The sequence below is a fragment of the Bos javanicus genome, chromosome 9, assembly GCF_032452875.1.
Source record: "Bos javanicus breed banteng chromosome 9, ARS-OSU_banteng_1.0, whole genome shotgun sequence".
NCBI lineage: Eukaryota > Metazoa > Chordata > Mammalia > Artiodactyla > Bovidae > Bos > Bos javanicus.
Window position 1 is genome coordinate 25,318,353 of NC_083876.1, and position 25,906 is coordinate 25,344,258.

At 37.3% G+C, this 25,906-nt stretch overlaps 1 protein-coding gene across 7 annotated transcripts in view; it reads right to left on the bottom strand.

Moving 5' to 3' along the window:
• TRMT11 (tRNA methyltransferase 11 homolog) overlaps positions 1 to 25,906 on the bottom strand; it is a 61,946-nt gene that overhangs the window by 17,765 nt on the left and 18,275 nt on the right. For 5 of the 7 annotated variants that reach the window (XR_009738404.1, XM_061427352.1, XM_061427347.1 and 2 more), the window contains 5 exons: positions 16,900 to 16,980; positions 14,099 to 14,263; positions 11,882 to 11,954; positions 11,613 to 11,744; positions 4,417 to 4,537 (listed from right to left, as the gene is read on the bottom strand). Coding sequence is in view for 6 of the 7 variants with exons in the window: in XM_061427352.1 (XP_061283336.1) it covers positions 4,417 to 4,537; positions 11,613 to 11,744; positions 11,882 to 11,954; positions 14,099 to 14,263; positions 16,900 to 16,980 (572 nt within the window). In the remaining variant the exon portion in view is untranslated. Of the gene's footprint in view, positions 1 to 4,416; positions 4,538 to 9,450; positions 9,543 to 11,612; positions 11,745 to 11,881; positions 11,955 to 14,098; positions 14,264 to 16,899; positions 16,981 to 25,906 lie in introns of those variants that run through there. The other 2 variants (XM_061427350.1, XM_061427348.1) reach the window with 2 other exon arrangements.

The following is a 25,906-nucleotide window of genomic DNA, read 5'->3' on the forward strand; positions in this document are numbered from 1 at the left end:
ATTCAATTCAGTATTGAAAGTGCTAACCAAAGCAATTAGGCAAGAACAAGAAATAAAAGGCATCCAAAATGGAAAGGAAAAAGTAAAACTGTCACTATTTGTAGATGATGTGATAATATATATAGAAAACCCTAAAGGCTCCACTAAAAACTGTTAGAGATAATAAACTGTGACGTTTCAGATACAGTAAAGCTGCAGAATACACAAATCAATATACAAAAATAAGTTGTATTTCTATATACTAACAAACTATCAGAAACAGAAATTAAGAGAACAATCCCATTTACAATTGCATCAAGAAGAAGAAAATACCTAGGAATAAATTTAACCAAGGAGGTAAAAGATCTGAAAACTATGACACTGATGAAAGAAACTAAAGAGAACACAAATAGAAAGGTATTCCATACTCATGGACTGGAAAATTTAATATTGTTATAACGTCCATGCTACAGGTTCAGTGCAATCCCTATCAAAATTCCAACGGTATTTTTCAAAGAAATGGAACAATTCTAAAATTTGTATGGAATTGCCAAAAAAAACCAAAAACCCAAAGAGCTGAAAGACAACACATAGACAATGGATACCTGAAAAGATGCTCAACATGACTAATCAGGGAAATGCAAATCAAAACCACAACCAGGTAACATCTCACACCTGTTAGAATAGCCATTTTTCAAAGGAAATAACAAGTGTTGGTGAGGATACAAACGGAAGGGAACCTGTGTGCTTTGTTGAAAGGAAGGTAAACTTGTGCAGCCACTATGGAAAACAGTCTGCTCCTGCTGCTAAATCACTTCAGTCGTGTCCGACTCTGTGTGACCCCACAGGCGGCAGCCCACCAGGCTCCCCGTCCCTGGGATTCTCCAGGCAAGAACACTGGAGTGGGCTGCATTTCCTTCTCCAATGCATGCATGCATGCTAAGTCACTTCCGTTGTGTCCAATTCTGTGCAACCCCACGGACAGCAGACCATGAAGCTCCCCTGTCCCTGGGATTCTCCAGGCAAGAACACTGGAGTGGGCTGCCATTGCCTTCTCCAATGCATGCATGCATGCTAAGTCACTTCAGTCGTGTCTGACTCTGTTCGACCCCACGGACAGCAGCCCACCAGGTTCCTCTGTCCACGGGATTCTCTAGGCAAGAGTTCTGGAGTAGGTTGCCATTTCCTTCTCCAATGGAAAACAGTATGAAGATCCTGCAAATTAAAAACAGAACTACCACAGGAACCAGCAATTCCACTTCTAGGAATTTATCTTAAGAAAATGAAAACACTAATCAGAAAAGATATATACAACCCCACATTCAAGGCAGTATTATTTACAATAGCCAACATATAGAAGTAATCTATCACTGATGGATGAATGGATAAAGATGTAATACATATATGCAAAGATGCACACAATAAAGGACGGAAATGGTACAAACCTAACAGAAACAGAAGATATTAAGAAGAGGTGGCAAGAATACACAGAACTGTACAAAAAAGATTTTCATGACACAGATAATCACGTTGGTGTGATCACTCAACCTAGCGCCAGACATCCTGGAGTGTGAAGTCAAGTGGGCCTTAGGAAGTATCACTATGAACAAAGCTAGTGGAGGTGATGGAATTCCAGTTGAGATATTTCAAATCCTAAAAGATGATGCTGGGAAAGTACTGCAATCAATATGCCAGCAAATTTGGAAAACTCAGCAGTGGCCACAGGACTGGAAAAGGTCAGTTTTCATTCCAATCCCAAAGAAAGGCAATGTCAAAGAATGCTCAAACTACCACACAATTGCACTCATCTCACACGCTAGTAAAGTAATGCTCAAAATTCTACAAGCCAGGCTTCAGCAGTACATGAACTGTGAACTTCCAGATGTTCAAGCTGGATTTAGAAAAGGTAGAGGAACCAGAGATCAAATTGCCAACATCCGCTGGATCATGGAAAAAGCAAGAGAGTTCCAGAAAAACATCTATTTCTGCTTTATTGACTACGCCAAAGCCTTTGACTGTGTGGACCACAACAAGCTCTGGAAAATTCTGAAAGAGATGGGAACACCAGACCACTTGACCTGACTCTTGAGAAATCTGTATGCAGGTCAAGAAGCAACTGTTAGAACTGGACATGGAACAGACCAGTTCCAAATCAGGAAAGGAGTATGTCAAGGCTGTATATTGTCACCCTTATTTAACTTATATGCAGAGTACATCATGAGAAACACTGGGCTGGATGAAGCACAAATTGGAATCAAGATTGCTGGGAGAAATACCAATAACCTCAGAAATGCAGATGACACCACCCTTAGGGCAAAAAAAGCAAAGAAGAACTAAAGAGCCTCTCGATAAAAGTGAAAGGGGAGAGTGAAAAAGTTGGCTTAAAGCTCAACATTCAGAAAACTAAAATCATGGCATCTGGTCCCATCACTTCATGGCAAATAGATGGGGAAACAGTGGAAACAGTGACAGACTTTATTTTTGGGGGCTCCAGAATCACTGCAGATGGTGATTGCAGCTATGAAATAAAAAGACACTTGTTCCTTGGAAGAAAAGTTATGACCAACCTAGATAGCATATTCAAAAGCTGAGATATTACTTTGCCAGCAAAGTTATGTCTAGTCAAAGTTATGGTTTTTCCAGTAGTCATGTATGGATGTGAAGAGTTGGACTGTGAAGAAAGCTGAGCGCCAAAGAATTGATGCTTTTGAACTGTGGTGTTGGAGAAGACTCTTGAGAGTCCCTTGGACTTCAGGGACATCAAACCAGTCCATCCTAAAGGAGATCAGTCCTGATGCTGAAGCTGAAACTCCAATACTTTGGCCACCTGATGCGAAGAGCTGACTCATTTGAAAAGACGCTGATGCTGGAAAAGATTGACGGCAGGAGGAGAAGGGGACGACAGAGGAAGAGATGGTTGGATGGCATCACTGACTCAATAATGGACATGAGTTTGAGTAAACTCCAGGAGTTGGTGATGGACAGGGAGGCCTGGCGTGCTGCAGTCCATGGGGTCGCAAGGAGTTGGATTCAACTGAGTGACTGAACTGAACTGATACACACATATATATGTGTGCATATACGCACAGCTTAGCTTTCAGAAATGCCCTGATACTAAAGCCCAATTATTGAGAAAAATGTCATACTGAAGATTCTGAACCTTACTCTGTAATAAAAATCGGTCACTAAAATTCCTGCAGAAAGAAGTCACCTAACAAATGCAGTGTTTTAGGAAGATTTATTTAACATATAGAGCTTCACAGGTGGCGCTGGTGATACCAAAGCTGCCTGTCAATGCAGGAGATTTAAGAGATGCAGATTCCATCCCTGGGTTGGGAAGATCCCCCTGGAGGAGGGCATGGCAACCCACTCTAGTATTCTTGCCTGGAGAATCTCATGGACAGAAAAGGCCTAGCAGGCTACAGTCCATGGGGTCGGACAGAGTTGGACACAACCAAAGAGTCTTAGAACACACGCACATTTAACATATAAGAGCTAGAGGTGTGAAAAGTAGAAGGAGAGGTAATTTAGGAGCTTATCAGCATAAACCAGGTATATGGTAACAAGGGCCTATATTAGCGACAGACAGGAAATAGAAATTAAAAGGAAAAAAAAAACAAGAAATTTGTAGAACAACATATGCAAACGCACTGTATAAATATTAGTCTTTATTATTGTGAAAGAATCCATAAGCTGTGAAGCACATGAAAAAAATGAAATGCAGAGTTAAGGATGAGTAAGACAAAATCCTCAGGCAGTAACACTCTATTCTTTTCTGCTTGCCCTCCAGATCTAAAGCACTCATGGGGCTTACCCAAGTTCTAGTGAATGTGGAAGTGCTTTGGTTGTTAATCAAGATCTGTACAGACCAAGATGTATTCTGCAGATTTAATTAAGCTCCATGAGGAGGCATTACTCATATCAAATCTGATCTTGGTATGAAATAACAGATGTTTTGTTCTTTCTTTTCAACCTGAAATGAATTGTGTGTGGTACAGAAAGAACAAAAGAGGTAACACATGTTGGACCCTAACAGATGGGTCCTTCTCCTTTATATAAAGTGCCCTTTTCTCTGCAGTAAAGTCTGCAGTCAAGCAGGTTCTGCTTTTGAAGAAAACGGGTAACTAGTACATTGCTAGTTACACCTTGGTTGTTTAATTAACAGTGCTCTGTTCTATAACTAAGTTAGCCTAAGGATAACAAATATAGCCTGAAAAATAAAGGTCAACCATTCTTTCTATTCTTCAGTTTCTATATTCTATTCTTACCCCACCAAATGCCACAAACCTGTTCAACTTTTGCCTCCTCCTGAATGCATTAAAAACTTAAAAAAATCAAGGACTAACATTAACCAAACTTCATTAGAGGAAATTAGAAAAATCTACGTTTAATTCTTCCAGAATTTATCTGAAGAAAAAAAAAACTTGGATAATTTACCTCAAATTCCTTCACCTTTTCCATTGTTATCAAGCGCCTTGATGTGTGACTGGAAAGCTTCTGCTCGCAGTTGCTGATGAGTTTCAAGCAGGGGTGCCAGGGTACCATCTCCTCGGTGTATCTGAAGAAAGAAGAACTGACGGTTATGAACACTCACAGGTGCATCCTGCACAGGATCATCAAGGGGGCTGATCCAGTGTAGAATGGGACCTCGTCCCCATATAGGCTGCACCATTTTATTTCACATATGCTAACTGTCCACATAATCCATAAACCATCTGCTTTTTACCAAGCAGCAGTTTAATTTTTTTACCTATATAATGTGAGAGAATACAGATACGTTTTATTGAAGAATGCCAAGCATTTAAACCACAAAAATACAAAATGACAATTCGACCCTAAAGGATACCAAAAGAGCACAAAAAGACAAATAAAGACCACAATAACTCTCTGACATTCTTGACGGACTGATTCAGCTAGGGATTTTTATAAATTCCCCAAGTATAAAGTCCACTACACTATATGTTTTCCCCTTTAAAATGAAATGTCCCTGAAAAATTTTAATGACATCTTGAGAACTCTAATAACTTTGTTATGTAAAGATAATTGAGACAAACTACCGCTAGAACACTACAGAGGACATCAATCATCTGCCATGAAATAAAACCAGAGTCAGGATGAAGAGTGGTGGTACCCGCTGCTGTGCAGCCCATGTAGCGTACTCGGTGAATGAAGATGAGGACACCAAGAAAGCACAGCAGTCCAGCTGCAGGAGTTCAGAACCTGACATCCAATAGGCTTCTGGCATTGATCTTGGTAGAAGAAGCAAGTAACAAATGTGGGGGAAATAGTTATGGAGCAGAATTCAGAAGAACAGTAGAAGAGAGGGCTCCCTAGGTATGGGCACCTTTAAGAACACAGGGATTGCCAGTTTTTGTTTTCTTTTTTCTTTGCAAATCTTCATACCTTTCTAGATACATAGTTTCTGCAAACATTTCTTATATGGGAAATTTTAAAGCTCTGATCCAAGGTGGGAAAGGAGCTGATCAGCACTTCCTGTAAAGGACCACCCACCATCTTGGTTAGCCCATTGTAATACATCAACACTGTCTCCCCCACCCCTCTAACTGATTTATCTAGGTCCCTGTGACCTTCAACAAGCTCTCCCTCACTACCTTGACCACTTGCTCAGAACCTTCACCACCCACTTACCAAACGACATTCATAATGCACCTCACTTCATTATCAGTGGAAGGAATTCTCTTGAAGTCATTCTCTGACTCCTTCCTCAGGGCTTTCCAACAAGTAATGACCATTTTGGATTTCATTTCACCCCACAATTCTCTAATGCTAACTACACAATCAAAAATGTGCTCTTATAACATCAGCTGACGTCAAATTTGGAGACTTCATATAAAGCATTTATGATATGAAAGAATACATTCTATATCATAGTTGACAGACTAAAATAATGATAACAGAAAGAAAACACAGTTCTGACCTTAGGCTCGCAAGCAGCAGGGTTTCTAGATGTCTGAAACTGTCAAATTTAGTAATGTACCCTTTTTTAAAGAAAAGCATCTTATTTTCCAGCAAAGTAATAAGGTATTATTGTTAAAATGCTTCTTAAATGTATACAAATATAAATTCCTCATGCTTATATAATCTGTATAATTATAAAACCCAAGAGAAATCTAGAAATCAAAGGACAAAACCAATACAATTATTTATGACATGAATAATATTAAACTGGTAAAACTAAGTCATGGCATTTGGCTTAACAGCAGAAAAACATATTTACATGTTCTAGATTATTTTTTGACTTGATCTTTGAGTTTGAGCATGAAAGGACATCATTTAGGTTATCATCATTAACAAACTTGTTTTTAACTTACTACTCTTGAATGAGCCAATCAATTTAATCATGTACTTCCAAAATATACTAAAAAAAATTAAAAAACAGCATTTAAAATCATCTACTATATATTTATTAATATATTTCATACCAATGGATTGTTTGCCATCTGTTAAGTAGGAGCTATAAATCTGTACTATGCCCAGATTATGATGATGGAATGGTATCTTAATTCTGTTTTTATTACCATCCCCCTATGATACAAGCAACTATTTAAAAATCTAAATAGTTAATGGTCAGCTAGAATAGGTAAATCCACAGAGATAGATAAGTGGTTGGCAGGGAAAACAGCAAGAGACATTGTTTGCGTGAACGGGGTTTATTTAGGGGATGATAAAAACATTGTGGAGTTAGACCTGCAGAATGTCATGGACGGAGGAGCCTGGTAGGCTGAAGTCCATGGGGTTGCGAAAAGTCGGACACGAACTGAGCGACTTCACTTTCACTTTTCACTTTCATGCATTGGAGAAGGAAATGGCGCCCCACTCCAGGACTCTTGCCTGGAAAATCCCATGGACAGAGGAGCCTGGTGGGCTGCAGTCCATGGGGTTGCTAAGAGTCGGACAAGACTGAGCGACTTCACTTTCACTTTTCACTTTCATGCACTGGAGAAGGAAATGGCAACCCACTCCAGTGTTCTTGCCTGGAGAATCCCAGGGATGGCGGAGCCTGGTGGGCTGCCGTCTATGGGGTCTCGCAGAGTCGGACATGACTGAAGTGACTTAGCAGCATGGTTAAATAACCTTGTGGCAAGGCTAAAAACTGTGGGGTTGCACACTTAAAAACTGTGATTTTTCTGGACTTCCTTGGCAGTCCAGTGGTTAAGACTTTGCTTCCCAATGTTAGGGGGGTGTGGGTTCGATCTCTGGTTAGGGGAACTCTGATTCCACATGCCTCGTGGCCAAAAAAACCAAAATATGAAACAGAAACAATATTATGACAAATTCAATCTTATTTAAAGATAAAATTGTGATTTTCATGGTATACAAATTAAATTTCAACTTTTTTTAAAAAAATGGGGAAAAACCCCTATATTTATACATAGCTTTTCCATCAATCAGTTCTGACAGTCATTTATCTTCCTGTGAATCTTCACGCCTCAGACTAACCATTTCCAAATGTCATATGAGGTGTACTTCCCATTCAAGACACAGATTTTGTGCTGATTAGAGCACTTACTAAAAACAATTTAAAGAATCATTTTTTTCTGTTTCCCAAATGAAAAATGAAAAATATGTTCTGTTCACTGCTCTGAGCCACCACAAAATTCATTTTATCACAATTAAAATTTACCCCCAAGTCCTACTCTGGAGTTCTTTATCAGACTTCTTCACTTTGTCATTATTTTTTCACAAGCTTAGCAGTTGGATTTCTATGAAAGGACATCTTTCACAAAGAAACACAGTTCCTAATCGTTTCATATGGATATGTGGAACCTGGGCAAGAAGCTACAGTCACTCAACAGCTTAGCAACTCCTGTAACATCAAACACACAAGTTGAATGTATGGCCTGACCAAATGAATGTTACACAGATCTTCAGTTTCATTTGCAAATAGTTGAAATTGTGAATAAACTCACATATACCAAGAGTCAACAGTAACTTTATGTGGTTAAGTTTCTATGAGTAATAAGAGTAAACTACTATAAGAGCACAGATGCTAGACTGATGTATTCTGCTGAGAAGGGCCGGGAGGGTCAGAGGTCGTGACAAGTAAGCCTGGCCTTAGATTACCAGAATTTTACAGCTGAAGAAAGAAGAGAGAGTATATCAAGCAAAGGGGACAAAATAAAAAGGTAAAAGGGTATAAAGAGTACAGAGTGTCTTGATGCAGGCCTCAAACCCAATATACTGGAGCAGGAAGAATCTGATCTAGAGGAAGCAGAATTTGTTGAGCAGTAGTTTCTTCACCACAATTTAAATTGTTAAACAGTGAAAAAAATCCTTTTTCAATCATCAGTTTTGATAATTCTTCACAAATAACTAAGCTGTGATGTTTTTATGATGCCTTACAACTTTCAAAATGTCCTGGGTTTAATGAATAATACCTTAACTTGATTATAATGTGCAATTCTTATTTTTAAACTTCAATCATATTAACAGGATTTGGTTGAGTAAATGAATTCAACAGCAAGACTAAAAGCCAACATCACTATACCAAAAATACAAAAGCTTTCCAATTAAGCTGTGCCAAGGCACAGTTTTAAAATGAACTCTTTATTCCCAGTCTAATAAGAAGCTATATCCACAATACAACATAACCAAACTAATTCTACATTGTTTAATTCAAAAGCAAGAACAATATTTCAAACTTTCGCAGATGACTTTAGTTTTAAGTTTATCTAATAGAAACAGTAAAGATTTGGGGTTATGTTTGCTGCAAAGGTGAAAACAGTTCATTCCCTAATATAAACTCATGACAAATTAAGTTCATTAATAAGAGCACTTCGGGTTAAGGGGAGAAGACACAATGGAAGTCTAGTAATGAACATCAGAAAATCTGAAAATAACTCTCAGACAAGTAAGTCAGGGAAGTAAATGCCACAAAAGTCTTCCTATTTGTGTCCTAGCCTGGATGAAATCTGCCCTTTGATAAAACATCTAAAGCGAAAAAAAAAAAAAGATTAAAAACCTGCCTCCTTTTTTACTTGTAAAAAAATCCCTTTGGTTATATGAACCTGGAAATTTCCCGTTGTCAAAAACTATCAAAAGAGACGTCACTGAAGAAACATCCTAGCCATTTTTTAAGATCTTCAGAAATAGTAAAATAGTTGAAAGTGCCTCCAATTTGACTTTTCTTAACAACAATAAAAGAATTATAAAACATACTCATAGCCACATTTAATTTCAATTATAATTAAATAATAAACTACAAAATAGTGGAAAGTAAAAAAATGCCAGAAAATAAGAAACACAAAAACTAACGAGGATACTTCAAAATGACAGAGCAGCTACCTCAAAGGGACTCTCATAGTTCAAATCTAGGACAATGTAAGTAACAAAGTCATGATAGAATTAAATTATAACCCAATGAATAATATTGGAAGACTCCATACCAATATAAATCAACAAATTAATGGGAGGGAAAGGGAAACTAATCCTTGCAGAATGCCAACTTACAAATGCAGAAGGAATGATGGAATAGCAAACTCATCATTATGGTGGTTGTCAACAATAAAACGAGATATTGGTGTATCCTGGGTTTCTGTCCCCTGGAACATACATATTGAAAAGAAAATGATAAATCACTTTCTTTATCAGAGTTCTGATATTTCTTTATCAAAAATGATAAAGTTTTTCCACTTGACAGAACATGACCAGATGATTAAGATCTCCAGGAGGGGCTGCTTCTGTGTGCCCCATAATGCAATGCACTAAGAACATAGTATCATTTTTGTGGTATTCCTACCAAGAGCATTACCAGAGTCTGATCACGGAAGAAACATCAGATGGACCTGGTTAAGGGTCAACCTTCAGAATATAAGCCATGTACCGTACAACTCTTAAGGACACAAAAGATAAGGAAAAGACTGAGGAAGTGTTCCAGACTGGAGGAGAATGACATGATGGATCAAGGCAGTTTTCCTGGAGAGACTATAATCAGTAAAATCTGAAGAGGTCCAGGATCGGGCAGAAGCATTGTCAGTGCTGTTTCCAGACTCTGGGGCTTGATGGGGATTTGACAAGAATGCTCTTGCTACTGAGAAATGCAATGAAATACGTAGGGGTGATAGGACATCATATCTGCAACTTCTTAAACAGTTCCGAAAAAGACTAATGACAGTGGGCATAAATGTAATGTGTGAGCAAACAAGGGCAGAGGAGGTGTATGTGAACAGTTGGAAAATTTGGATGAGGGGAGAAATTAGAGCTTTTTGTACTGTATTTGAAACTTTTCTGTAATTTTTAAATTTATTTCAAAATAAGTTTTTAAAAAATTCAGTCCTGAAACTTGAATTAAAACAAAAACACAAGGAAGCTTGCTGCTGGAATTTAGCTTGTCTAAGGCAGAAACCACTTTTTCATAGAAATAAGCAAATATGTTCTTTTCTGAAAATATTAATAAAACCTCATCTATCACTTCATATACCAGGTACCTGAGATCTTTGCAGGATGCTGAATTAAGTGAACACAGCACAAGGAATAATGAAACCAATGAACTAGTCAGCTTTAAACTTTAGACAAGTCATTTCATTCCTTAGAATTAACTTCTCACATTTCTAAAATTAAGAAACGATTAATTTCTTAACAGAACAGAAGCCCAGTGTTAAGGGGTTCAGATACAAATGTACACAGTTTTATTAGCCAAGAAACAAAATGCAAGACTAAAGTTAGCACATGGTAGCTCCCAATGTGACATTTATAAAAAAACAAAAAAGCATAGCTTCCAACTGCTGAAAGACCATCCACCACTACAAAAACACAAATGAGATAAAACTGTTCTAAAATGCTCTTTGTATAACTATATACAGTAAATATAGAAATTAAAATAATTTTTAAGAAAGATTTCTATAGCAGACTGAATAGCCAAATCTTGAGCTTAATACTGCTTTTCAACTCTAAAGATTACATATCATGTCTTTCATTGTTGATGTACATAGCTCTGTTTAAAATTAATAATTACTGAATAATAAAACCCAAACCACTAATGTTGAACATAATCAGGGCTTTAACTATATGCATAGCTCTTATTTTGGTCTTAGTTTTTTAAGACAATCACAAGAGCCAACATATATTAAAGCTAACAGGCAGTAAATAGATGAATCACTGAGCTAAGTTGTTAAAAATTACCTAGGTTTGTGGCCTGGCAAAAGAGCTAATGAACAGCTGACACACAGACCCTGAGCTAAGAGTGATAAACACTAGGGCAAGCTTTTGCACTTACAGGTCAGACAGTAAATATTTTAGCCTTATGGACCACGTGTGCTTCTGACACATACTCTTTTTCGTTGCCTTTTTCCTTTCTAACAGCCCTTTAAAAAGGTAAAAACCAGCCTTAACTCAACTGCTTTACAAAAAAAAGGCTAAAGACCATATCAGGCTCATAGGCTGTAATTTGCCAACCCCTGATGTAAAATAAAAAGTTCAAAACAATTCAATCAATAAGAGAAAGGGGTCTGTTTTATACAACATGTTGGTAAATAAAGGCTATTGTTCACATGTACACATTAAACACGAAGATACTCACTCTGAATATGATTAGAGACAGAAAAAAAGCATGTTAGATACACAAACACCATAATAAAAATGAAATTAAAAGTAAAATTATTATTATTACATACTCTGGTGTGTATACTGGTAACCAATAGACGAGCCTTCCACCTAATACAAGGGTCTCTGCTGAGAAGTTTAACAGGTCAAAAAACATATCACTCAGATGATAACTCAAGGAAACAGGAACGTGGCTTTCTGGACTAGACAAAACAAAATTTCAGAATCAGTGAAAAACTTAAAAACCACTGAAAACTAATACTATTAAACTCAGTTAATTAAAAAGAAGCAATATGCTTCTTCCCAAGGTAGTAATATATCATATTTAATATTCACTTACCATTTTTCTATTCCCTTTGGTATTTCCTTCTGTGAACCTGTTCTTCTTGTAGATTCTCTAATACCATATGGAGCTAGAGAGAAAGCACAGGGAATAAGGACAGTCAAAAGTCACCCCATCACCACTGCCAAGCAGATGGACACCACGTGCCTCCAGATGTGACATCCTGAGGACACAGCACCTGTGCAATACTCCAGCTGAGAATGCAAACGAGAGGGACATTCTCGTTAACACTGGGAGGGCAGGCAGGCAGGTGACTGTGTTCTTCAAAATGTCAATGTCATGAAAGACAGAGGAAGGTTGTGGAAATGCTACAAATTAAAGGAGGCCTTAAAGATATGATTACTAAAAGCAATGCCTGACATTAGACTGGATACTGTACTTCAGGGAAAAATATGCTATAAAGGAGTATTACTGGGTCAACCGACAAAACTGGATGAGAAACTACAGATTAAAGTACTGCACGGACTCACTGAAATTGATAACTGTACTCTGGCTATCTAGGGCTTCCCAGGCTCAGTGGTAAAGAATCTGCCTGCCAATGCAGGAGCACAGGTTTGATCTGTGGGTTGAGAAGGTCCTCTAGAGGAGGAAATGGCAAACTGCGCCAGTTATTCTCACTAGGATAATCCCATGGACAGAGAAGCATGGCAGGCTGCAGCCCATGGCATTGCAAACGGTTGGACAGGACTGAGCATGCATGCTCTCTGGCTATCTGAGAGCCTATCCCTATTCTTAGGAAATACACACTGGAGTGTAGGAAGGTAAAGGGCCAAGATGGACACAACTTACTCTCAACTGATCAGGAACAAAATTACATATTTTATAAATACATATAGAGTGAGAGCAAGTAATACAGTACGTTATAAATAAAAAGCCACCCAATTTCCATAAGTATATTCATAGTGACATTGTAAAGTGAAACTTTACAAGGTATCCAACTCTTTGAGACCTCATGGACTGTAGTCCATGGAGTTCTCCAGGCCAGAATACTGGAGGGGGTAGCTTTTCCCTTGTCCAGGGGATCTTCCCAACCCAGGGATCAAACCCAGGTCTCCTGCATTGTGGGTGGATTCTTTACCAGCTGAGCCATAAGGGAAGCCCAAGAATACTGGACTGAGTAGACTGTTCCTTCTCCAGTGGATCTTCCCAACCCAGAAATCAAACCGGGGTCTCCTGCATTGCAGGTGATTCTTAACCAACTGAACTATCATTGTAATGCCTTAATAATTTTCCTTTTGTTATATATGAAACCACCTAAGTTACCAAAGAACTGAAGAGGTCTGAGATGGAAGGGCTGAGATACAGCTTTCCATTATGTACAGTCAAAGACTACAGAAAAGGCAGATCTATTCTTAGACAGGATGCCTGAAAAGCCCAAGAGCTAAGGAGGCAAGTGAAAACAAATTCCTGTGAACATTCCTGAAGCTCAGTGGGTTCACAATCCCAGTGGTTCACAGAACTCCAAATTTTTTATAACTCTAGGAAAAAGATGCCAGTTATAATGGGCACAAAAACAACAACAAACACAAAAAGTTAGACACAGAAAATCTGAGATACCTGAAACTTTCTTTTCAAAATCTGATCCCATAATTGCAAATGACATTTTGGCTCTAGTTGGTACGCTAATAACCAACTACAGGTAAACATAAAACAAATATACAAACAAATTTATGTCTTGAAAATAAGCTGAAGAGAAAAAAGGGGTGACAAGTTAATATACATAGTTTAGAAAAACAAAACCAGGAAGTTAAATTGATGTCCTGCCCTACATTCATAACTTCTTCCTTCTCACTATGTGAAGAAGTCAGGAGTGGGGGTAACGTTAGTACAAGTTGGTTCTTTTTTGTTGTACTGATATATTTTGTACATGAAATATAAATGACCTTAGGAACTCAATCCTACTCCTGCTGCTGCTTCTAAGTCACTTCAGTCATGTCTGACTCTGTGTGACCCCATAGATGGCAGCCCACCAGGCTCCCCCGTCCCTGGGATTCTCCAGGCAAGAACACTGGAGTGGGTTGCCATTTCCTTCTCCAATGCTTGAAAGTGAAAAGTGAAAGTGAAGTCGCTCAGTTGTGCCCGACTCTTCGCGACCCCATGGACTGCAGCCCACCAGGCTCCTCCGTCCATGGGATTTTCCAGGCAAGAGTCCTGGAGTGGGGTGCCATTGCCTTCTCCAATCCTATTCCTACTTTTGTATAAAAACATACTTACGATCAGTGATGATTGCATCAAAATACGTGCCCTTCCTCCAGGAAGGTTTAGATGCGTCTGAGACCAGGACATCAAGGTAATACTTCTCTAAACCATACTGACGAAGATTTGCCCTAATGTTTTCATCCGGTCCTCTCCATTTCTGGTTTTTCCTACTAGCCTTTCCTAAAGGGAAAGAAAAATGAAGACAGAACTAACAAACAACATTCTTAACTCTTGTCATTTAGCTAAAAGCAATATTTAGCTCATCCAAACCTAACTCAAATAGAACCTGATTTTGTTTATAAAAGTTTAATTTCATTTATACAAATGAACAATTATTTTTATTTTAACTTATTATAAAAACATATTCTGAACAGTAAATTATAGTGCTGTCTAATTATCCTTTCATGTAAAATGGTCTTAAAACACTCATTCAATAATTAATGCATTCAAAGCACACTAATAAAGATACAGGGCTGGTTTGGCAGAAACCAACACAATACTGTAAAGCAACTATCCTTCAATTTAAAATAAATAAATGACAAAAATAGATATAGGGCTGAACAGAACATGGTCCTTTTCTTCTAGCAATGAAGAAATACTGATGAATGAGATAAACGGAGCAGAAATGAAGAGAGCTAACTTTGGAAATGCAGAAGCAGTGACCATAGAGAGAGAAAGTAAAAGGGAGACACGAGATATGAAAAGTTAAAGTGGGGGCTCAAGGGAAGTTCTAAAGTTTTAGTTTAGGAGACATGAGTAGATGATGACATCGTCAATTAAGATCTGAGAAACCAAGAAGAAAAACAAGCCTAGGAAAAAAGATGAAATTCATTTGTGATACATCAATCTCGATATACCTTGAGGTATCTATAGAGGATTCAGAAAGAGATATTCAGCAGGGAGTTAGAGGCCAGAATATATATACACACTGGGAGATATCAGTAAATAAACTTAAGCTAAATGTATAAGAATGAATGATTTTTTTTATTAACGTAAGTAGCAACTGTATGTTTGTTCTATAATTTCTCTATTTTTATAAACTCCTCTGTATTATGATCTACTTCACAATAAAAACAAAACCTAAAAATTAAAAGATGAATGACATGACTCTGCAGAGTATGTAATGTGATAGAAGGGGCTAACAAAGATGCCTGGAGAAAAGCAACATGTAAAGAGACCCTGAAGAAAACCACAGGGCCTTCAGGAAACTGAGAAAGACACAAAAGAAATCAAAGTACCACCAGATGAAGTCACTGTCTAGGAAACCAAGGGAGGCGTTATGAAGGTCAACACTGCCAAGTACTGTAGACCTGTGGCCTGAGTTTTCAGTAAGCATGGAAGCTGGAAAAGAACAGGCAGAAGACAGTTAAGAGATGAAAAAGAGGAAACAGCAAGTAAATACTAGTCTTTTTAAGTAGCACTTTGGCAAACAGAAGAGGAAAACAAAGTAGTAGCTAGGAGGAGGGCCTCTATAGGGTTGATAGAAAAAAATTTGCATTTTTAAAATAGAAGAAATTTGGAAGTATTTGAAGAGTATAGGAAGAGATGGGAAGCATAGGAAACAGAGGGCAAATCTAACAGCACCTTGGATAAGCTCTGAGGAAATTCTACCTCAATCAGAATTCTACTCCAGCAGACTGAGAGGTTAGCATATAACTTTTACATGTAACTCTAATAAATAAAAATTAAAATGAAGCACACAGGACAATACCCTTAAAGCAAACAGACTGTTTCTACTAAAAGCAAACAGGAATAATTCTTCTTAGCACTCTGTCTATGCTAAAATACTGCAAACAAAGACTATCTTTTTCTAGTTAGCCCATTTAGGTGAACTTTATAAAATGTTATTCATTCTCCTTATAGTACTAAATTCCTTAAAGTCAAGGTAGAAAAAAAAGCAGTTCATCAAATACAATATATCAAATTACGTCAAGAAAAGAAAGTCTAATAAATTCTCACCTATATAGTCATTTACACTGGGTGAGAAAAATAAAAAGCATGTTTTACAGGCTGATTCTAGCTACAACGATGAAACAATAACATAAATACAACTTCAAAATCAAAGAAACTTTACATTTTTAACACTATTCAGCTATAAATAAATATTTTTAGATTGATTCAATTTCATGCAATCACATATCATTAGCGTAGCTTCTAGATTTTAAAAGTGTTTTCCAGAACTGCCTCAAAACCAAGCCGATGCTTATTTCAAGTTACTCTCAGTCTAATGCAGAATCTTTAGAGTTACCGTCACCTTAACTGCTTTGAAGATGTTTTGGTTAATTATGAAATCAAAAACATATATGGTACTCAAGGACTAGAGTAATTAATCAAGTATACACATAACAAATGACTGCTAAACAAAAGAATGGTGATAATTTTTAAATTATTTTAAATTATAGAAACTATGTTTTACTAGGTAAATACACTAATTACAAAAGGCTTAGTTCATCCCTCTCCTACTTCTTTCCCAGCCATAAAGTTTTACAACTTTATTGATTGCCTACTTTTTAAAAATCTAAGACCAAAAATAGCTCTGAGAGAAGGGCTTTTTGTTATTCATCTTTGGTTCCCCTGGGAGATCATTTTGCTCACTGGATAACTTCATGAAAAGCAGATACCCAATGAAAAGTCTTATTGTTGTAAAAATAACTAAAACTATATCACAGTGCTATATTTTAACATTAAAAGCAGCTGCATAATGCCATACATAACTATTTAAGTATTTTAAAGGTACATTTGGTACAAGAGCAAAGACTCATTTGCTCACTTGTTATAGAGGAAAGACTGTAACACTGTCTAGAACCACTACTCACCCAAGCCATGAACAGTATTGTAGTCTATATCTGTCCCATATACGTATGCACCAAAATGAGCAGAAGCTATCAGAAGGCCACCTGAAAAAAATCACACAGTTGTGATTTGTTAACCAGAAAGTTCCAGACTGTTATTTCTTCCTCTATTTAATCTGATCCAGATTCTTACAGACTACCTGTAGGCAGACAGGTACCTGGAATGACCTGGAATGTACCCTGGAATGACCTTGGTTCTGGCCATATTTAACAGGTTTCAGGATGAAAAAACAAACTCCTAACCTGTGCTCATCACCCTGGTTCGAAAGCAAGGAATTAATATATGTCCTGGCATTACTACTTAAAAATTCCCAGCACTACTTTGGGAAAATTATCCATTTTTGGGGTGAAAATAAGGTGTTTAGACATTTTCCTTTTATTTTTGAGAAGTCTATATAAAAGCATCTTGCTCCCTTCTTACAAATAAACATATAAGGCTGTTACACAAAGAGCTGGCAATAAGTAAGTTCTAACAATTGAACTTAATTCTCACAGAAGTCAGAGTTTCAGATAACTTAAAGAGGGCATAATTAATATATAAGAGATTAATTCTTACAAAAATTAAAATATGAGGACAAGTAACAGTTACTCCTATAATCAGTGAGGTAGTTATCTCATTTTAAACTGTAAATATCTATGGTAGGGCAATTATGTCTGAATAAAGCTGTTATTAAAAAAAAACTGTAAATACAAATTTCTGAATAACTATTATCAGACATAAACAAAAACAGTTAATACAACAAATCTTTTTACCTAGTGTTGTAAACAAAGAAAACACAAATGTCCTAATACAATCTGAGGGGACTAAGTAACTTGGTAGGTATGACCAGTTTAATATGAAAAAGAATCCTAATAGAAATTAAAAATGAAACCCTTAATGAAAAATGAAATATTTTAAAATTGTTTAAGAACAAAAATTCACAAAGTTAATAGCTGTTCTTTTCAGTGAACTTCACTTTATAAAATACCCAAACTAAAAATGTTCTTAGTGACTGGGTAAATCCTAATAGCTTTACTGCAGAAAGATCTGCCAGTCAATATGAAATCAGAAATATACAGAAACATATACTTAGACGATGCACAAACTTGGATACGGGGAAATAACTAGGGCTCTTTCCATTCTATCCTTTTGAAATGTAATCTCTAAAATTAAGATGGGTAGTGCCTCCAGAGGGTCAAGATCCATAAATCTTGTTTTGAGATTTATAGATAGATATAGATTTATATATCTATATAGATATAGATCTGTAAATCTATAAATCGTGTTCCTTCCATAGTCATTTAAAACATAGTTTGGTAACATGTACTTAAAAATACTTTGCTCAATGACAAACAACTGACTACTTCCTAGTGGAGCCACGAGTAAGAGAGATGGAAGACTAATAGCATAGCAGAAATCAAAAACTAGGTTCCCCCATACAAACTACAAAAAGCATTTGTTTGAGGAGGTAAAGTAAGACCTCCTAATTCTTAGCCTATAAATGGAACAGTCAAAATTTAGGAAAGATACTGTATGTAATGACTTGAAATAATCATAAAAAAAATCACTTCATCCAAATTATGAAGCATTACTGCAATTCTGCCAATTAAGGCAGATACTCACCTAGAAGAACTAGTTGTCAAGGGGAACAGAAAAGCTTTCCTGTGCTTCCTTAAACAGAACCTTATCCATTTGGTTAGAGTGAGCTTTGAGAAGACCCAATTTAGAGTACACTGCTGAAAGGAGATGAATAATCTGTTAGACTACATCTGTTAGTTAACTTTGTACTCTTTAAAGGTTTTCAAGTTTTAAATAAAATCACTATAAATTAGCTTCTCTGGTCACTGGGTTATCATTGTTAATCATCTCATTTTATTTCTAAATTGAAGCAGTTTTGCATTTAGTTATATATCTCAGATGGAGTTTTCTTGGAAGCTTTTTGGTGGAAGAAGGGGTAATAAAAAAGGAGGGGTGAAGTGTTGAGGGGGCAGATAATGCAATTCACCCAATTTCTCATTATGCTATCAAGTGTAAAAGTACCACAGTGTGATCCACACTAGTAAACCAGTGTTTTAATTTCTTATTACTTAAACAGTAACCAGTTTAAGGTTCGGGCAATATCTTGGTAGACAAACGGACACAATAACTGAACTTTATAATGGAGAAACTAATTTATGATTTCCATCTATAGAGATTTAAGCAGAAAGCTATACAAAATGTGAAAGTCAGAACCGGGCTTTAGTTTTGCTGAAAGAAAAGGAGGAAAAATTGTGATACTACTTTACCTATGTTACCCTAAAAGAAGAAAACAAAATACACAGAACTCTAATAAACTGGCAGCATATGCAGGATACTGCCAGAAAACAGAAAGTCTACCAAACTATGAGACTCAGGAAAATGGGACTACAGAGTGGTGAATAAAACGGAAGCAGAAATTATTAGAAAGACCTATAGAGATCCATTATCTCTCTCCTAACTTCCTCTCCTCCTCTTCATAGTCTCTTTTCAGAGCTAGGACAGTGGGTATCTCAACACCTTGCTCTATCATTTTGCAAAGATAAAATTTCACTCTTTTCCTTACACCTATGGGCCATTTGAAGGTAGAAGAAGCCAAGGAATACACAACCAGTCTCCTGGGTATATTCTCCACTAAAGGAGTTGATTCATTTGAGAAAGGAGAAAGGGAAAAGGAATCTGAGCTATGGCTGCAGAGCTATGTCACTGCATCTGCAGACACTGGCAGACAATTCATGCCAATTATTTTCATTATAAACAAAGAAACAGAAGTTTATAATTTTAACCCTCAATTACTTTTCCCACTGCCATAATTTGCAAATAACTGCAAATTATGAATATCTTGGAAATCAGCCAAAGAAGGAACTAGAAAATGAATTCATGGCCAAATTGTTCATGCTAACAATTCAATATTGGCTATATCTAACATCTTTCACCAAAAAGGATCTCAGTGCTTAACAAAATAATTTAAAAATGATAAACAGTACAGTTCACTGTCTACCATGCATCACACAATTTCCTAATGAATTCATATACATATATTACCTCATTTACCCTCACAATATATTACTTATTACAGTTTTACAAATGATGAAATGGAGGCCCAAACAAGTTAAGAATTTTGCTCAAAGTCACATAGTAACTGGTAAGAGTAAGGATTTAAAACTCACTCTCTTTGCTGTTACAGTGGTCTATAATCAGACAACCTCCTCTAGATCAGCAGCAACTGAAGTAAATATTTATTAGGCTACTACTTAAATACACAAAAGTAAAAATTTGTTATTAAACGGATTAAGTAAGACTATACACTCAGTTAAGAGTTGTGTACCATTCACAAGTCTTATATCACATCACAGGTCTGCCTGTGACATTATAGGTATTCAACTGATGCATCCTCATCACTCCTTTAGTGATGTTCATATTAGAATAGCAGTATTTTCTAATTACTGAGAGCGGATCCAGGATATGTATCTTCTCCCTTAGAAAAATGGAGATGCAAAACTTAAAAAAAAAAAAAAAACTTACTACAATGAGAATCAATGTATTTGCTAAAACAGAAATGAAAAGTGTACTTCTGCAGCTTATAATGTCATTCTAGACAAGACAGCAGACTGTCCAAAAGAAAAAGGTATTTAGGTAGCAAAAGATTATATCTCTCCTTTCAACTTCCCAGAAGTTCTCTAACCTACTCTATAACCTTGAGAATATCAAAAGTCATAAGTAGTCTGTGGGTAAAGCACTTAGGAAACTAATAAATATCAATTTTATACTTTTAAAACAGAAAAGGGATTGCAGACACTTACATTTATAAACAAACAAAAACTAAAAAGGAAAAAGGACAAAAATAACCAATAGTATGTGAAAAACTATGACCATGGAGGAAAGCACAGGGCTGCTTATTTCTCCAATCCTTCAGAAGGTACTACCCATCAGAGAGAAAAGGCCCAAGCAAGAGGACAAACTGCTTAAAAACTGTTGCCTGTTCACAATTACTGGCCATTATCAGTTCTAAAGGTGGAGCCAGTGGTGAAAAATCCACCTGCCAATGCAGGAGATGTGAGTTTGACCCCTGGGTGGGGAAGATTCCCTGGAGAAGGAAATTGCAACCCACTCCAGTATTCTTGCCTGGAAAATTCCATGGACAGAGGAGCCTGGTGGGCTACAGTCCATGGGGTTGCGAAGAGTAGGACCAACTGAGCACCAGTTTTAAAACAAAAGCACTAACAGCTAAAGTCTTAAAGCTATGCTTAAACAACAAGCACAAATTATGAAATGTATTTTAGCAACGTCTTTGCAAAGATCTTCCTCCTGCAATTTTTCATTAACTGTCCTGCATAGTGCAATTAATTTCTCCGTTAATTGTCCTTATGTTGTTATCAATCAGTCGCCAAATCGTATTTGACTCTTCGAAAACCCATAGACTGCAACCCACCAGGCTTCCCTGTTCCCTGTCCCTCACCATTTCCCGGAGTTTGCCCAAGTTCATGTCCATTGAATCGGTGATGCCATCCCATCATCTTATCCTCTGTAACTGTCCTATACAAACACTTAAATGACCAAGATATGCCCCTCACTCTAAAGAGCTGCCCTAAAGCACATTAGGGGCAGATCTCTCACCTCTTCCCACACTAAAGGTAGTCAACATCTTGACTGCTATGGAAGTTAGCATTTCATAACATGCCCAGCCTCATCCATGTCCAGGGAAGAAAATTTTACCCATACCAGTAACTATTTTTAATCTTTATGATCTTGCCTATGTGTATGTGTGTGTGTGTGTGTGTGCATATTAAACACGTACATGTATGTATCTCATAAAAAATCACTCCCCAGAAAAAGGTTTTAGAAATCCAAGAACAAGATAATTAATAGAGTGTTGGGGGCCAGAGTGAGGTACTCCGCCCGTGACAAAGGTCATGAGGAAGGAGGCTCGACATACGCAAAGGCGGGATCGAGCCTCAGGAGTCCCCCTGGAACTCCTTGAGCATCTACCCCCATAACCAGAGCCTGCCTACTTTACTACTTTGTGCTCTCACCTACACCTCTGACTTTACAGGGGGCTGTCCCCCACCACCTCTTTTGGAGAAGGAGTTAACCTAGAGCTCCAGTTAATAATAATTCCTGGGCGTGATAAGAATGTTTTAACCTACAAACTCCTCTGAAGGTTCTCTAGCCTGCCTGACAGGCTCGTCCGGCCACATGTGATTGCTCACAGCCTCCCAACCGTGAGAGGCACGAGATGCTTTAAACCCTCTAAAAACAGGTTCTTTAGAGAAGTTAGAAAACTATAAGTATAGTGGGCTGATTAGAAATTGTGTTGGTGAAGGGTTTTTCATTTGTTGAGCCAATGTTTGTTGCTACGTCTCCACATCCCCTGCCCTTACACACATTAATGAATATATAGAAGAAATAAGTATTAACCTTTGATATTAATCACATTAGACCTTAGGCTAAGTAAATTCTTTCCTTAACTAAAACCCACTACACCCTCACCCTGTAGGAATGTAACTTTATTTGGGTGGCGTCTGTTTTGAGAATAATCAGCCCTGGAGAAATAAGTGTCCTGATTGACTGACCGCTGTCACAAGGAGAGGGTCGTAAATTGTCAGCAGGCCCCCCTGGCCAGATGATGTAACACCCCTAAGACCTCTGTATACATTTGTGTGAAGCACCTGACTTTAATAAAAGTCAGGACTGCTGTCCCCACGTGACTTTTGTATAACATCTCAGTGTATAAAAACAGACTCTGGAAAATAAAGAATTGGGATCAGATTCTCGAAATACTGGTCTCCCCATGTCGCTCTCTCTTTCACTCTGGCTGAGTCTCCATCTGGAGCGCGGAACCCACCATGCTTACTAATTATGCCTGGGCTTCTAAGATCCGACCGGGGAGGCCTCAGTGTCTCCTCTCCTTCGGGAGAACGGAAGGACGCCTGCGGCCTACGTAAGTGGTGCAAACTTCTTGTCTTGAAGTTTTATTGGTCTCCCGCGTAAACCAAGCTACTCAGCCTCTTTTCTCCACTGAATTTTCCTACTGAGCTATCCTCATTCTATTACTCTTTATATCCTTAATTAACATTTAATTAAGCAATTGTTTCCTGATCTTCGCCTACGCCGTCTCTCCTTCGAATACCCTGGATCAGCCGGGGCAGGACCCCGGCAATAGAGGGTTAGCATTTGGAAAAAGACAAATTAGATTTATTCCTCACAGCACACAAAAAATAAACTCCAAATGCATCAGAGATCTAAAAGGAAAAAATCAAAACTACTGAAGAAACCATAGCTGAATTCCTCTATAACTTGGATGTAGGGAAAGCTATTGCCTGGTTAAAAAAAAAAAAAAAAGTTACACGCAAAATCAAAAGAAAAATGGCAAACTGAGAGAAAATATTTTATATATTTATATACATTAAAACAGGAAAAAAAGAGGGGGACTAAAATACAAAGTATTTTTAAAAATAAGGGGGGAAACCAAAATATCTACAGAAAAATAGGGAAATGACTTTAAGAAAATTCCAAAAAAGTTACACTGCTAGTCCTTAAAATAGAGTTATTAGACTTCACTCATAAGAAAAATACAAATTAAGATTACACTGAGATAACATTTTCACCCAATGGACTGGCAAATTTCAACAGCCTGATAATACACTCTGCTGGTGAGGCTGTGGGGGAACAGGGACTCCTATATATTGCTGGCAAGAAAGCAAAATGGCATAATGGAGAGTAACTTCGCCACATTTAACAAAATTACGTAAACTCTTCAACCTAATTTCCTAATTCTAGGAATTTACCCTAGAGCTGTATTTCCAACACTATAAAAGTATATATATAAAGATTATTCATTGCAAGCACTATTTATAACTGTGAATATGGGAAACTACCTATACCCAAGCTTAGGAGACTATCTGAATACATTACAGTACATAAGAATCTGTTGCAATTCAGGAGACTGAGTTTGACCCCTAGGTTGGGAAGATCCCCTGGAGAAGGGAACGGCTACCCAGTATTCTGGCCTGGAGAATTCTATGGACTATATAGTCCATGGGGTCACAAAGAGTCAGGTACAACTGACTCTTTCATTTCATTTCAAACCCATGCAGTATGCTGTAAAATAGATGAAAACAATCTCTATGAACTAAAGAAAGTGATTTCTAGGAAATATTGTTAAGTGAAAAAAGGTTAGAGTGGAATTTGTAGTATATGTGAGAACTCACAAGTTCTAAACTATGCATATACGTTTAGTTATGTGTACATACAGTACGTATGCATGAATATGTATATTTGCATATACATTTATATACAGATTATATATACATACACACACACACACACATGCATTTCCAAGTTGTCTGCTGAAAGGGTGTAGAAGCAAAAATACCTAGCACCTAGATCTTGGTTTCTAATATTAATACCATTCCCCACTAAAAGAAATAAGAATTTCTAAGAGACATGACTGATTCCAGGGTCTGAATGAGCCAGAAAGAAGAGGGAGGTGTTAAAAAAAAAAAGACTACAGGAACATATCACAAGACAGATCCAGTATGAAAGGGCCTGCAAAAGACAAATCTGGGACAATTTGAGCAATAAAATAATTAAGAAAAAAATGAATTAAGACCACTTGGGGAAAGGAGGGGAAATCCACTAATTCTTATAAACAATAGATAAATGAATACAAAGGAAAATAAACAGCTTTTGCTTATAATAAGAAAGGTGTCCACTGGAGGGAGTGCTAAAGACAGAAAATCATCCCTTTGTAGCCAAAGTCAAGACAGGTGTAGGCAAGAACCGACAATCAGTGCTAAACCTGACAACCACAGGGTGGGGGTGATTCAGATGTAGGATCTTGGTGTGTCACCATACAGACTGCCTATTAAATGCATGGAAAAAAAATAGTAATCACACAGTGGGGGGAAAAAAAAAATCAAACACCATCTTAATCAGTTGATCAAAATTAACATTACCAATGGGGAGAGATGGGTACTATGTGGATGCCCTAAGAAGGACACAAAATCATTGATGCAGTGGTCCAGCCAGGAAAGTAAGACCCCTTAATCTAACCATAAGGAAACATCAAATTAGCCAAAATAAGGAATATTCTGGATAAAAAATAAAGAGAGGAGGGATAATATTCCAAGTTTCCTAAAAGAAAAAGACAGACTTTGGATATATTCCATATCAAGGGATCAAAGAAATGCTGACAACAAAATACAACACCTGATGCTAGAATGAAAAAGAAAAAAGATGGTATAAAAAACATTCGTGAGTCAACCAACAACAATGGAATACCAACTCTAAAGTACTATCTGAATAGTATGTTTACTAACAGTGAAAACTATACTGTGGTGATGTAAGAGAATATACTTATCATCAAGAAATACATATTAAAGTGTTTGAGATGTAAAGGGATATAATGGATGCAACTTACTTTCAAATGGTACAGAAAGAAAAATACTGTGTATATAAAACATAATGAGAAAGTGATAAAGCAAATAATGCCAAATTTTAACAACCGTCCACTCTGGGTCAGGGATATGTAGGATTTCTTTCTCTTATTTTTATAATTGTAACATTTCCATAAGTTTTATTTCCTGTCAAGTTCAAAAAGTTGGGGAGGCACTTAGGATGATTAGGATAGGAAAAAAAGGAATGGGTAATATGTCAGGGGTAGGATATACAGAGACAATGGAGGAATGGAGCAGAGAGATGCACCAAGATTGATTTAACAACTCAGGAAATTATTCCACCATTTAGAAATCTCTTGACCTTGATTCTATTTGCTCCTAATGTGCTGTATTCCTCACGTTAGTTTATGGTACAGTAGCTGGCTGTGGCACCCCACTCCAGCACTCTTGCCTGGAAAATCCCATGGATGGAGGAGCCTGGTGGGCTGCAGTCCATTGGGTCTCTAAGAGTCAGACACGACTGAGCGACTTTCCTTTCACTTTTCACTCTCATGCATTGGAGAAGGAAATGGCAGCC